Below are 15,599 nucleotides of genomic sequence, written 5' to 3'. Positions count from 1 at the left end.
ATAACAAAAAAAGATTGACCTGCAGGCAAACCTAAGGGGTATTGTCTTGATTAACGATTCATCTGGGAGGCTCCAGTCAACTGTGGGTGGTGTCACCCCTGCACAGGTGGCTGAATGAGCCAGCAGCCAGAGAGCAGCATTTCTCCATGTTTCTGCCTCAGTTCCCGCCTTGACTTCCCTCAATGATGACTGTGACATGGACATATTAGCCAAATAAACCCTTTACTCCCCAGCTTGTATTTGGCCATGTTGTTTTATCAAAGCAATGGAAAGTAAAGGAAGCCAGAGCCTGATGTTGAGACTTTACCCTAGGGTGTGTATGTGTGTGTGGGGGTGGGGGGAGAGCTGAGAGGGTGGGAACTCCTCAGGCAGAGAACTCAGTGCTTCCAGAGTTTCCTGGGGTTGACACAAGGGCTCACTAGATGGTTATGGCCAAACTCTCCTACACTATGAGCCTGCAGAGCCAATGGCCTCTGGAGTCTGTGAACTAGGAGAACAGAGCTTTGTCTTAGAGATCACCTCCACAACACACCTAGAGCCTGGCCCTTGGTAGACCTTACAAAGGAGAAATTACTGTGTGTCCCTCAAAGCAGTGTGGGCATTCATGACACTCTAGTTAAGAACACATTAATCCTTTCTCCTACCCTCAGCTTTCTGGGGCCAACTAGCCACATCAGAGCAAGGTTACACTCAGGCCAAGTGCCAAGCAGCCTGACCAAAGCTCTCGGCAGTTCCTACTTGTTGGCGATGCCTCTCTGGTGAAGTGTGAGGACAGTCAGCATAGGTAAGGGTCTGGGTGCGATGGGAGGGTCAAGAAGGAAGGTGGGGCTGCCCCCACACTGGAGTGGAAAGGGTGTTTAGAAGCAAGACCAGCTTTGGTGGGAATGGGCGGCTTTTGTTTTCCACAGTGGAAGAAGGCCAAACTGCAATTCTTAGTTTTCAAGTCGCACCCTCTGCCAAGTTGGCCTCCTCACTCCTGCTGGGATGGAAAGTCCACACAGGCTGGTCCCTTCCCCCGCCTTTGTGCTAACATGAAATTGGGCCTTTGTCTTGCTGACAACAGCAGTCTGGGTAGAGAACTGACCTCAGGAGAGGAGACCTACTTCCTGCCCATGGCATTGGCCTGGGGAATATCTGAGAGGTGGGTTCAGAATGAATGGACCAGAGGTCCCGGGACCCCTGGGGAATCTCAAACTGGAAGTGGGCACAAGGACAAAGGGGCTAGGCCCTGAGAGCAGCATTTGCATGAATTCTTGCTGGAAAAGAATTACGTAACCACAAAGGCTTTTAAGGGCTGGGGAGAGGGTCCGGCTCAACTTCTCTGCCTTGGGAAGTTTCCCAGAGCTGACTTTTGCCTTTCATCCGGAAGAAAGCTACGACTTTGTGCTCCCCTTTTTCTTGAGGGAAGTCTGGCTTTTAGAGCCTGGCTGAACCTGAACATTCTTGGTCATTCCAGAATGACTCCAACATACAAAACCAAGAACCCCCAAAGGTAGGCCCCCAACTGTCCTCTTGCTGCCTTTGCTGAGAGTCTATTTTGTGCCAGGAATTAAACTTTGTGAAGCAGATTCACTGGCTTATTTAACAGATGTGGAAATAGAGGTGGGGGGAGGGTGTTGAGGGTAGTGATTAAAGTCACGGGGCTGAAGAGGGTTGACTCCAAAGCATGTGTTTTACAGTCCTGAGTCTGAGTTTTGGCTATTGCAGCTGGCACATGGGATTCTCTCCAGTGGGGGAAAAATTCCAGTGTGGTTGATGCTATCCCAGGGGAGGGATTAAAAATGTTAGGTTTCTGTCCTTTCTTTCCCCTCTTTTTTTTTTTTTTTGTCAAAGAATTCTCCCAGCAAAGGGGGCCTAGCAAACACAGTTAGCCCAATATTCAATCCAGCCAGACTGATAGTGTCTGAGAACCTACTGACTGTGTGACAGGGACCCAAGAAAGGCAGAAGATGGTGAGCTCTCCAAACCATGGACTGTTGGTATACTCATCATCCTTGTATAACAACAGCAAGTGAGCAGTGGCCCTCAGTGACCCATCAGACATTTACACAATCCTTATGGACACCATCCTTATAGTACCATTCTCATCTCCAATGTGCAAGAGAGGAAAGCAAACATGCTTGAATCATTCACCAAGGTTAGGGCTGTGTGTGTGCCCAGAGTGCCAAAGTTGGAAGTCACTCCAGCATGAAGCTTGGAGCCAGCCACCACCGCTTTGTTGGCATCCCAGGTCTGCCAACTATGCACATGATTGGCCCTAGCTCCTCCTTTGTAACAGGGGTGTGATACCAACTACCTTAGGGAATGTACTGGGGTGACTGGCATAAAACACTCAGCCCAACACTGATGTCCAATAACAGCTGTAAGTAGCAGCTGTTGAAGTTTGGAGTAGGTTCTGTTTCGGAGGAATCCCTTTTTTTCATCAAAGCCTTGACATTACTCTTTGGTAGGGACATGGGGGTGCCGGGGGTACACACAAGTATGAGCACTGCATCCTTTGCAGCAGCTGGTATAACAGCTGGCACTCAAGGTGCTTGGTAGATTTTTTTTACTATAACCCCAACATGTCCTGCCCTAATCCCTAAAGTCTGTGGATATGATGGGAAACTCCGTGCCTCATATTATCCTGGATCAGCCTGGAAACCATATGAAACCTGCCAGGCAGACAGCTTTCTCTGACACAGAGGTCAGAAGGATCTAAAGCGCCAGAAGTTTTCTATGTCCCATCACTGGCTCCCTGTGATGAGGAATGCAGGCAGCTTCTAGATGCTGGAAGGCCCCAGCTGACAGCCATCAAGAAGACTGCAAGGAATGAATTCTACCACAATATGAGTGAGACTGGACAGGAGTTCTTCTCTGGGATCTCCAGGTAGGAAGCTTAGCCTGGCTAACACCTAGACTTTGGCCTTGAATAGGGAACCCAGCTGAGCTTGACAAGGCTTCTGACCCACAGAACTTTGAGGCAATAATGGCTGTTGTGTTGTGCTGTTAAACTGCTGGTAACTTGTGATGTAGGGACAGAAAATGTACACAGTGGTTATACAAACCAGCTTCTGACTGTGCAAACCCTCTGTGTTCCAGCTCCCACTTGAGGGCTGGGAGAAGCTGAGCATCCATGGCAGAATCCCACCCGGGTCACACAGCTTGTCAGAGGCATATGCCCATTCTTAGCTACTCATTCTGCCCTTGGCTGAGACTCTTGTCAGTGAGCTGTGCTGGTTAGTCTGACCTGGTTAGGCCCATCTCAACTAAATACAAACTGAAGTTACCCAGAAGAGGGAATTCAATTGAGGAATTGCCGCCATATGATTGGCCTATGGGAGTGAATGTGGGTGAGTGGCATGTTCTGAATTGCTAACTGGTGTGGAAGGGCTCAGCCCACTGTGGGCAGTGCCACCTCTGGGCGGGTGGTCATGGGCTGTATTAGAAAGCAAGCTGAGCAAGCCACGATGAGCTAGCAAGCAGCTTCCTCCATGGTTTCAGCTTCGGTTCCTGTTTCATCTTCCTGGAGAAGTGTAATTGATGAAATAAACCCTTTCTTCGGAAAGTTGCTTTTTCATTGTGGTGTTTATCACAGCAACAGAAAAGCAAACCAGGAGAGAAACAATGCCCCCAGGGCCTCCCTTCCCACTCCTCTGTGAGAGGGGATGAGCTTGTGTGCTCTTTTGGGGGTTGGAAGCTGTTCTTCAGTGGCCAGGTTTGCCCTGTCCAAGAGTGCGCCTCCCACCCACCTGGTAGAAACGGAATGATCCTCTGCTTGGGATCCTTCTGTCCTCCTTCCATGGGGAACTTGTCCAACATCTGCATCTAGACAGGGAGGAAAGAAAAGTAGAGACCTTTCACGATGTGAAATTACATGGTCTGACATCTTAAAGGGATATGTGAAATTTGTAATTTGGTGTATTAGAAGTTAGCTTTGTCTGGCTTTCCAGAAACCTGAGGCAGTGGAGTTGGGGGCTAGATCTGAGGCCCATGTGAAAGCGACTGTTTATATCCACAGCTTCCAAACTGTGAAAGCTCAAAGTTACAAGAGACCATTCTTAGTTGTTTTCTTTTAAAGATTTATTTTAAATTATGTGTGCATATACATGCATCTGTGCCACATGCATGCAGGTGCCCTCAGAGACCAGAAATGTCAGAGCCTCTGGAGCTCTTAAATGACTCTTATGAGTCATTCGGTGAAGGTGTTAGAAACCAAACTTGGGTTCTCTGCAAGCAAGGTCAGTCTGTGACCTTAACTCCCAAGCCACCTCTGCAGGCCACCATTCTTGGTTCTCCTGGAGAGTTTAAGTCATGGGACTTGAAATGTGAACAACAGCCTGATGACTTCTGTGTCACAGACAGCAGGTTATTCTGCATTCTGAGAAGTGACAGGTGTGTTAAAATTCCCTCTACCTGATTAAGCCTATGCTAATGACACCATCTCATTTCTGATCCACTCTAAAATCTTCAACCTGCTTAGCAGAGCCCAGTGCCTGGCGCTGTTTTGTATGCACGAGCCAGCCATAAAGACAAGCAGTCTCTAAAAGAGCCTGGAAAATAATCTGGTTACTGTGAAGGAGTGTATGAGATACCATGAAAGAGGTAGAGGTAGAGAGTGGAGTTGGGGGCAGACCATGAAAACCTGTATCTTTGTGTCTTAGGGTTTCTAGTGTTGTGAAGAGACACCACAACTACAGAAACTCCTAGAAAGGGAAATATTTAGCTGAGGTGGAAGCTTACAGTTCAGAGGCTCAGTCCATTATCATCATGGCAGGGAGCATGGTAGTGTGCAGGCAGACATGGTGCTGGCTACATCTTGACCAGAAGGCAACAGGAAGTGGACTGAGTGTCACACTGAGCAAAGCTTGAGCAAGAAAGACCTCAAAGCCTGCCCCTACAGTGACAAACTTCCTCCAACAATGCCACACATATTTCAACAAGGCCATACCTCCTAATAGTGCCACTTCCCCTGGGGGCCATTTTCTTTCAAACCACCACACTCCGATAGCTTAAGAAACAAAAGTGAAGCTGGGTGTGGTGGCACACATCTTTAATCCCAGAGCCAAGGCCAGTCTGGTCTATATAGTGAGTTCCAGGCCAGCCAGGATTATATACTAAGACCTTGTAAAAAAGTTAATTTTAGAAAAAGAAAGAAACTAATATGAAATCTCTGGTTTGGTACTCAAAGTCACAAGGATCTACCACTTAACTTTTGTATGTTCTGATGTAACTTTAAGGGTCTTCTCTTTCAGTTCCCAATATATCACAAGCACTGCGTTACAGTTAAGGCTGGGCTGGGGGATGTTACCAGGGCTGCCTGCAGTTGTGTTTCTGAACCCCAAGTTGAACTGTACTTTCCCATCCCTCTGAAGTGGGCCACGTCTAATGATCAGCCAAACAATGTTACTTCAGGGAGGAGGTTTGCTGTTCTCTATTTCCCACTCTCTTGTGACTGACCCACAATCCCTGCCGTATGCAGTCCTGTGGGGGTAGGGTGGGTGCAGGGCCTCAGCACCCCACCCATGGTCCAGCCTATGCCCTGGTTGACCCTCCATGCAGCATGCAAGTTGCTCTGCTGTCTGGTGGGGTTATTTGTTTTTTGTTGGGCTTGCCTTGTTTTTTTTTTTTTTTTTTTTTTTTTTCTTTCTTTTTTGAGACAGTCTCACTATGTAGTCTGGCAGTCTTGGAGCTAACTATGCAACTCACAGAGATCTGTTTGCCTCTGCTTCCTGAATGCTAGAATTAAAAGCACATGTTACTATCACTATCACCACCATGAATGGCTCAATAATGTAGACAATGGCCTCCTTTTTTTTTTTTTTTTTTTTTTTTTTTTTTTTTGGTGATAACTAGGTACTTGAACCAAGGGCCTCCCCACATACTAAGCCAGTCCTCTACCACTAAGGCAGCCCTGAGGTTTCTTGTTACAGCAGCATATCCTGATCTATCCTACTTTACAAGGAAGCCAGAGCAGATGGAAAGAAGTCCTGAGCCTGCCAAGAATGCCAGAACACTTCAGAGAGATCACTACCCTGACTTCCCAGACTGTCTCTCTTATGGAAAGAAAGAAGTCCAGGAGAAATAAAACTCCAGAGGAAATATGCTCATGGAGCAGGCAAGCACTGCATCTCAGCAGGATCCCTCCACACCCCCACCTACCCCCAGTCCTCAGAACCCTGTAATGTTAATGCTAGCACTCAAGGTCTGCTAGTCTACAGCTCAGGAGTACTTTGTCACTGCAAGACCACACCTCTGCAATGCTGAGAAGACACAGAGGGCAGGGGGCACAGGTATCATGCTGGAGCTCCTGGCTTCTTCCTCTTTTATACAATGCCCTGGGAGAGTCAGCCAGCTTTATTCAGTGTGGCTGGGCTGGCAGGACAGCTAGGGTATGCAGGCTTCCAGAAGCCTGGGGTAGAGGCTTTATTCGTAGATTTATTTATTTATTTTTGGTTTTTCGAAACAGGGTTTCTCTGTGTAGTTTTGGAGCCAGTCCTGGAACTCATTTTGTAGATCAGGCTGGCCTTGAACTCACAGAGATCTGCCGGCCTCTACCTCCTGAGTGCTGGGATCAAAGGTGTGCACCACCACCACCCTTGTGGATTTTATTTATTATTATGTGCAGTGCTAGGGAAGGAGCAAGGGCTTTGCCCATGCTAGGTAAGCGATCCACCACTGTAGCCACTATGCTACCCTGGGTTCTATTATCCATGGCATTATTTGTGGCTATCCATCATTGGTCCCAACTCAGTCCTGCATGGGGACAGGAATACTTTGTCCACTGTCTTTCCCTGACTGCTGAGGCCACTGTGGGCCTCCTTGGAAAGATGGGTTCATTTCTGAAGAGTTCCTCCATACCAGCACGTAGCAGACTTTCAATAAACACTAGCAGAATGGATGCCAACAGTGGGGGAGACTAGCAAGTGTAGGTAGTACCTGAGAATACTCTGGGCTTTAGAAATGTTTCATGGTGAGCTTAAAAGTATCCCCAAACACAAAAGTTTAATGAAAAAGAATCAATGAATTAACAGGGAGAATTTTTTTCTTCAGGAGGTCACTTCAAGGGACAGTTAAATAACTCTAATGAATAACAGTCATATTACTAATATAAAATAATAATAATAACAATAACAATAATAATAATAATAATAATGGCAGTGCACAGCAGTTGACAGTTAATAGTCTTCTCATTTAGTTCCATCTGATCTTTACAGTAACTCTCTGAAACAAATGTTACAAGTTCCAAGTCACAGATGAGGAAAGCTGGTAGCAGAGAGGGGAATGGACTTGCCCCAAGTCACACATCAAAGCAGCACATGACCTTTCCAAATACATTTGTCTAATCACATTCTCCTAATTTCACTCTTTAGGTGGCTTCAGGGTTACATGGCTATGGAAAAGCAGCTTGAGATAAGGTAAGCTAAAGATTCTGTGCACATGTGAGCAGCACATTCCTTTCTCAAAAGCAATTCATCAGTCTTAGCTGCAGAGGCTCTGAAATTGATACATTTACCTAATGCTATCTATATCCTTTTCCCTTCTCAATGTTAAGACAAAGTTGAAACTCCACCAAGGAGGAACATGTTGTCAAGAATGCACAGTAATAAGGCTGCTTCTGTTCTCTTGGTGCCTTTTGAGACCTTTGGGTCTCCGTAGTGGCTAACAAGTGTCCACACTGGCTAATGAGCATCCATACTGGCTAACAAGTATCCACACTGGCTAACAAGCATTCACACTGGCTAACAAGTGTCCACCCTGACTAATGAGTGCCCACGCTGGCTAGTGAGTGTCTACATTCGCTAACAAATGTCCACACTGGCTTATATACCACTGGTCTAACCTCAGGTAAGTCCCGTTGGAGCAGACAGCTCAGGTTAAATCCTGATGCTTCCTCTACCAGCTGTATCCATCGAGCCTGTGTGGCCATTTGGGAAATGAGGGACATTCTGCAGGTGGCTATGAATAACACTACTTTGAAACTGATTTGGGAGTAACTTCGTGGTCTGGGAGGTGGTTGTTTTGTTTTGTTTGATTTACTTATGAATATGTATGCTCTGTCTGTCTGTTTGCCTGCATGCCAGAAGAGGGTATCAAATCCCATTACAGATGGTTGTGAGACACCATGTGGATGCTGGGAATTGAACTCAGAACCTCTGGAAGAGTAGCCTGTATTCTTAAATGCTGGGACATCTCTTCAGCCCTGCCTTTTAAAAAATTGTGTTACACATATACAGTGCATCTTTCACCCATATCTGGGTGCACAGTTCTGTGGCCTTTTGCACACTTACTCTGTGGACACCCAGCTCCTCCACCATCTCCACAGACTTGCATCAGCAAGAGCACCAAATGGCTGTCCATCCACTCTGCCTGCTGCCACCACCTCCACCTGTGACTCAGTTGATTATTCTGGGTACTTTGTACAGGTGTAGTGAAACATCTGTCCTTTTCGCTCTAGCCTTACTGTGCCCAGTGCACAGTCTTCAGGGTTCAATCATACTACAGCCAGTATCAGAATTGGTTTATTTTGTTTTGTCTGTCTGTTTTTATGAGACAGGGTCCCTGTGTGTAGCTCCGGTGACATCTGTGACCCCAGGGGACATAGTGAACCTGGAGGACTCAGAGTACAATGGTTGCATCTACAACCACTGTCTGCCCATCATCCCCTTCGCCAGTCCTTGTGGGATTGTCCCTTGTGGACATAATCACCAATTTGAACTTGTAGCTGTAGCAAAAGCAGCAACAGAGAGCAGAGAGGCTAAAAGCATGGACTTTGGTATCACACAGCCTCAAATCTGAGTACTGTAGTACTAGCTGTGTGACTGGGCGAGTGAATGAACTTCTCTGATCCCAGGCTCTTTCATCTGTGTAATCTGATAAACTTGTTGTGATGATTAAATGAATACACTGGGCCCAAGAACAGCTTCAGAAATGCTGGCTGTTTTTACTAACAAGTTCCCCTCTCACCAGTGACAACACCCCAGCCATAGAAGAGTAAGGGAGTGTGCCCAAGGACACACAGCAGGGGCTGGCTGGGCCCATGGCTTCTGAGTTCTCTGCTTTTTCTGTTATACCACACTAGTTCAGCTGCTCCTCCTCCACCAAGCCTCAGCCTTCTCCTCACTCTGTGAGCCCAAGTAATTTCTTTAAAAAAAAATCAAGGCCATGTGCCAAATAGGACATGGAACCATGAAATCATCTAATGTTGGGGTATCATGGCCACACAGGGGCTGGCCTCCTTGCCTACTCCGTGGGGACAGCTGAACTGAGTGGCCCAACCTCTCCTACCCCTCTTGGGTGAATATACGTTTGGGGAGGCTGTTTCTAGCTTGAACCAGACCCCCTAGAATTACATGGCTTTCCCACTCTGCCACCGCACCATCTGGGACTCCTTAAAACCTGATGAAGCCAGGCCTCTGGACAGCTACACAATGCCAGGATGGCCACCCGAGGCAGCCAATTCTTCTCCAGAAAACTCCCAATTATTACCACACTGAGCTAGGAAGAAAAACTGAGAGTGAAAACAGAGGCTTAGTAAGTACAGGATTTGGGTTGGGAAGACCTGTGACCAGACCCAGCAAAGGAGGTCACTGAAGATGTCACATCTGTGGAGAAGGACAGATGACAATTAACACACTGAGTCAAGTCCATCTCATTTCACTGTTATAACAAGTACACGATGGAATAAGCAGGAAATGGAGGCTCAGAAATGGACAGAGGTAACACCAAGCTAAGACCTGAAAATGGAAAGCTGAGTCTTGAACTTGGGTTTATCCTCAGCCTTGGGCCAGACAGGAGTAAGGAATTCAAGTAACACTTGTAGGGGAAGCTGTAGCTATGCCTACTTAGGGGCTGGCTACAGGTGTGCCTGACCACGCCCTTGTGAGGGCGTGGTCAGGGGACGTAGGGTGACTGTGTTTTCGCTTTCGGTCTCTCTTTTGGGCTTGTGTACAGACTGCTGCCATGCCGGCTGGCTAGGTTGCTCTGTAAGTAAGGCTTTTCCCTATTAAATACCCTTATATTTCTACCTGACTCCGTATTGGTAATTTCCCACTATAAACACTCTAGTCACACGCTTCAACATGCCAGGATTCAGACACTTTCACAGGGCTCCCTCCCACTCAGGCATTCCCTAGCCCAGTGTCACCTACTCCCTACCACAGCTGATAGGCTAGGACAGAGTCTGATCCAGGATCCCGGGGGCCACCAGATTCTCTACCCTGAAGTCTGGAACTGGCACCCAGGGACTCCAGGTTCCTGAAAGCAGGGAAAGACAGCTGACAGAGACAAAAGGTGCTGACTTGAGAGGACAGATGCTAAGCATGCTGGCCAACAGGCAAGCGGAGAGGCTGGTCTAGAGTGGCCAGCGGGTTGGTCAGAGGGTCACAAGATAGATGACCAGGAGTTGCGAGTGGAGACTAGGCCTTCCCAAGGCCACAGCAGTGTTTGCTCTGGGCTCCAGGCAACACTTTGCTCTGCCCATGGATCCAACACACTCCTCTCTTCATGTGTTAACTAGCTGAGTGGGCTCTGCTCTGCAGATGTGAATAACCCCTGGTATGACAATCATGCCACTCTTGTTCCATAGCCCCACTGCTCTTTCTTGGAGGTGCCAGGATGGCAAGAAGGCCCTGAACACAGACCAAGGCAGAGCTCCCAAGGTAGACATCATTGCCTGTAACAGCAGCCTAGCAATAGGCAAAAGCTCTAGGTCATTTGCATGATCTGTGTGAAAGGGCAGAGCATCCCCGAATGCTATTGGTCACTCTCACATGGGACTGTGTCACCTGCTCAGGGTACTGGATGGAGTCAGTCATCACCACTGCCCCGTGACTCCTTTTCCTGTGTTTTCTTCTCCTTGTCTGCTCATTTTAGATGGTGGTTAGTTTATTTATTACAGGGCTGGGATCAAACTCCCAGCCTTGTGTGTGTGAAGCATGTATTCTCCCACTTAGCTGCATCCCAACCCCACAGCAAGTTTTAGGGGTAGCCTTGCTGTTTATTTATATTCAGCTCATTTGCAGCAGAGCAGCAGAAAATTATAGCTGTATGTGACACTGCTAGATATGGCTGCATGCTGCCGAACACAAAGCATCAAGATGAGCTCATTATGTTTTAAATAATTAAGTGACTGGTATCTCACTCACTTTATACGATGCAGCAATTCCTGGCTATGTGTCGTGAAGGCATTTAGGGACTGTTTTAGTGACACTTAAGAAAGCAGTTAGGAGCCTATTGCTATCTACCCTCCTTTACCATAGTGGGATACAGGCTCCAGACATTCTCCAGTCCACATTGTCAGGAACAGCTTGGGTTTATGTAGTCAAGGATGCCTGCAGTTAATATTACCAGAACCCGAGATTCTCCTTCCCAGCCTAGACTATGCCCTGATACCAAGGGTGGAACAGCAACCCAGGAAAGCCTATTGGCTGTCATAGTGATTGAAGCCAATGAAACACAAAGTGCCTGCCAGGACATGTGAGAAGTCATTGTTACCCTTTACTATAAAGCGTGAGCCCAGAGTTCTTGGAGCCATTTGCAATCATGTGTGACTGGAGATGAAGCCAATACCACTGAAGTGGGGACACAGAAGGAGAAGTCAGGTCAAATGACAGAGTGAAAACCCTACAATAAGCTGTGCTTGAAGCCTGGAAGCCTTCTTCTCCTAGGACAGTCAATCTCATGGCCAAATACCCAAAGTAAATCTTAGCTGGTTCTTTAACTAACAGGGCAGACACCACGCAGCCATCGTGGAATGGAGGCTTGCCCTGGACCCTCACCACACAGTAGGGAGAATGCATAAAAGTTCAGAAAGTCAAGAACATCCCCCAGTGTCTGTGGCATTGTCTACAGAACTTTGCCACGTCATCTCTTGAAGGACCCTGACTTCTCCAGCCTCCTTGGAGTTGCCTGCTTTTGGAGACATGGAGAATTAGCATTGTGTCATGCTAGTGAAGATGGATCCTACTGTGCTGTCCTCATGTTCCCAAGCTCACAGTGAGACTGGTGGTGTATGCTGTTCACTTGTTCATTCATTTATTCATTCATTCATTCATGACTCATTCATTCATTCATTCATTCATTCATTCATTCATTCATTCACTCACATACTCACCCATGCAACATGCATCAGTCACTAAGTGAACATGTGTTATGTGCCAGGCCTTGAATAAAAACATGAAGGAAAGAAAGGATGGGGAAGACATAGCCCTGCCCATGACTGCCATGGTCTAGAAGAGCCAGATAAGCTGAAAACATCAATATGAGGAAGCTCACAGCACTGGGTGATGGCTCCTGATGAACAGAGAACAAAGTCAGACAAGGCTTCCAGAAGCTGGGGACGCTGGTGGCAGAGAGTCATCCAGGCCAATGATCCAGGTAGGAAAGCACAGAGTAGCATCCCAGGTGAGAGTCAATAGCATAAAAGATAAAAGGGGTGGCAATGGGGAGACGGTGTGTGCAAGGTGTCCAGATAGGATCAGCATTGTGGATCACCACATGGCCACTGTACAAAACTCCACTCAACATGGTTCCAGAGCCACGTGTGGCCTCCAGACTGGCCCCCTTCAGGGGCATCTGACAAGTACCTCTTATTTAGTTAAATGTATCAAAGCAGGGCAATCAAAAACCTTACTTATGCCCCAAGTAATGGATGTCAGTTTACAGTAAAGACCATGAAAAGACAAGGCTCTAAGGTCACGGTGTAGGCAAAGTCCAATTAACCTTCTCCCTACCATCAATGCCTACCTGGAGGTCAAAGAACTTGCTATAGCGCCGGTAGATGGCCTCTGTGGTGCCACTGGACCACGTGACTCGGATGATGTAGACCTGCATGGAGAGAGAGAGGAGATAAGTGTTAACCACAGGAGGATGACATGCTTGGAGCATCCTCTTCCAGTCCAGATCACAGGAATTTTATCCCCATGGAACAGTGCCAGCACCTCTGCGAGGTCTCCATTAGCTCAGGGCTGGGTTCATGATGCCCTGTGGGTTTCTTAGCAAAGTGAGTTTAGTCCACCTGTCCCCCTCCTGCTCTGTGTGTGTGTGTTAAGCATCACAAAGGCCCTGTGGGATGCCAGCCCCTCCAGCTTCTAAGGGATAAACCTACATTCTTCACCAATTACCCACCTGTGCCATTCTATTGCAACAACACAAAGCAGACTAAGAAAATCTTTCATCCCTGAGACCGAGGAGGAGTTTGAGGCAGAAAAACTCAGCTTGGCCAAGGACCAGCCGGACCAGTCAGTCCCCTGCTATCTCGGAGTCTTAGCTCCCTCCTCAATAGAAGGGGAAGAATAGCCCTTGCCTGCAGAGCTGTGGTGGGGATGGTACAAGGTCAGCTTGGGGCAGCTGTACTCCAGCACTGTAAGGGTGCCTGGCTGCTCCCAGGGTGGCTTTTCTGTCGGAGTAATTCTTAAAAGCTTCACATTTATCAAGAGAAGTCAGGGTGCTTGCATTCTTAACCTCTTCCATTGCCTGAATACTGAGCTACCCTGATGTTTCCACCAGTGAGGCCTCAGGCCAACTCAGATGTCCCTTGAGCCTCAGCTTCTCCATCTGTGAAGTGGGCTAACAGCACCTGCCTCCTTTGTTTCCTGTGCTATATGAAGGTCTAACAAAATAAAGGTCATGAGTCATCTTAGCAACCAGAGAACATGTCTCTGACCTTGATCACATGTTACAGTACACACAGGAAACAATACCCTGGTAACAAATTTGGGGAAACTGAGGTGTCTGACAGGCAGGCATATACCTCAGTGGGGACAGCACATTGCTTTTTCTCCAGGGAGCCTCCTTCTCCATGTTGCTCAGCCCCTTAGAAACAGAGAAGGGGCTATCCAGAAGAAATGAACGTGTGACCTGAGCTGGACCAATCAGGGTCAGTTAGCCTCAGCCCTGGGACTTTAGAGCCAACTCTTGAGAGAGGTCAGTGCTCCTCCTCCGAGACTGTAGCACCTTACCATGTCAGTGGTGAGGTCAGCCTGAGAATGAAACTCGGAGGATGTAATCTGACTGTATCTAGTTCAACTTGAAGCTAAGCCTACAGACACCTGTTTCCTGAGCCAATAATTACCATTTGGTCCACAGAGAGCTAAGTATAATTATAATAAATCTGTATAATTACAATAAAAATAGCTTATCATTTTCACTTGTACATATTTATGGGGTATGTTATGACAGTCTGATGTATACATACCACATGTAGAGATCAAATCCAAGCATGTGTGATATACATGATTGACATATATGACAGACATATGTCAATCACCTGATATTTACATGTGCATATGCACACATATGTACATATACATATACACACATAATGGTGCTGAGAATGGAAACTGGAGAAGTTAAAGCTGAAAGAAACTGCAGAACTCAGCTAAGCTAATGACTTTACCTTCTGGTTGGGTAAACTGAGGCCTAGAAAGCAAAAACGCAGTATCAAAGGTCACTGTCCCTAGAGATGTCAAAGCAAAATTTGGCTAGCTGGTCACACAGGACATTATCATTAAAGATTAAAAGAAAAATAAAAAAATTAAGAAAGACTGACAAATATTTTTTTTTTTACTTAAAATGGACACAAAGCACTTTCCCACATATGGAAAGCCTCCTTGTGTATGGTTCCCTCCTGGATTCCTGTTCCCAGTCTCTGAAGTTCCTGGACTGCAACAGGCCTACTGCTCTACAGGAATGAAGCCCTGAACAAATCCAATGTAGTGTTTTTAGGCACAGGCCAGACTTTGTTACAAAGCTTGTCCTATGCCAGCCCCGAGGCCTCAGGGCTGGAAGATGGCATACACCTGCTCTGCAGCTATGGGACACTCACGAGGTTCTGGCCTCTCCAGTTGTGGTGCTCTTCCCTCTGGAATGGAGACAACAGCCTCCTTGAGAATCAAGCAGGAGAATGAACAGCTATGGCCCTCTCTGGCACCCGGAACACATTAGGAGTGCTCACTAGCTTCTCCCACGCTGTGGTCAACCCATGCTTCCGACTGGTACCCATCCCCCTATTTCAACTTCAGTATCAGTTTCTCTTGGAGAATTACCTCCTTTCTCACTGTTTTGCTATAGGGAGGTGTGTTTCTCATGCTTGGCCAAATGCAGCACTGCCTGGCCCCAGCCACAAAAGGGGACCTGCACCTGACCCAAGCCAGGCTGACAGAATTCATGACCTCCAATGGCATCAAAATATATTCCCCCCCCCAAAAGGCCTGGTGGGAAAACACCATGGGAAGAATGATTCCTCGACAAGCCTTTGCTGCATGGAAGAGAGCCAAGTGAAGAATCGACATCTTTATGGGATGCCTTTTATAGGTCTCAAAACTCATGAACAGAACACAACTAACTCAGTTATAAGAGGCATATAAAAGACTTGATCAGACACGTCCCTGGAGTGGATAGATGGATGGCAAGAAAGCCAGTAAGAAGATAAAGCCATCAGCCATTGGAGAAAAGCAGACTAAACAGTGATGAGAAACCATGCTAATGCTTGGAGAGTGTCCTCACGAGGACCATGTACTCCAGGCCTGGTCACCAGCCTGTTGTGGAGCCCAGAAGGAGGCAGTTGAGTCACCAAGGGCTTGCCCTTGAAGTACATGCTGGAAATCCTGTCTCTTCTC

At 47.2% G+C, this 15,599-nt stretch overlaps 1 protein-coding gene across 1 annotated transcript in view; it reads right to left on the bottom strand.

Annotated features, from left to right (window-relative positions):
• The window catches only part of Sh3pxd2b (SH3 and PX domains 2B), an 83,279-nt gene that overhangs the window by 43,602 nt on the left and 24,078 nt on the right, over positions 1–15,599 (bottom strand). Inside the window, exons 2-3 of the mRNA XM_027425192.1 lie at positions 12,727–12,807; positions 3,732–3,807 (exon numbers count right to left, since the gene is read on the bottom strand). Of these exons, the coding sequence (XP_027280993.1) occupies positions 3,732–3,807; positions 12,727–12,807 (157 nt within the window). The remainder of the gene's footprint in view (positions 1–3,731; positions 3,808–12,726; positions 12,808–15,599) is intronic.

The sequence above is a fragment of the Cricetulus griseus genome, chromosome 7 (genome assembly GCF_003668045.3).
Source record: "Cricetulus griseus strain 17A/GY chromosome 7, alternate assembly CriGri-PICRH-1.0, whole genome shotgun sequence".
In the NCBI taxonomy this organism is placed as follows: domain Eukaryota; kingdom Metazoa; phylum Chordata; class Mammalia; order Rodentia; family Cricetidae; genus Cricetulus; species Cricetulus griseus.
Note: the sequence above shows the minus strand (reverse complement) of the source record. Positions and strands in the feature narration are given on the sequence as shown.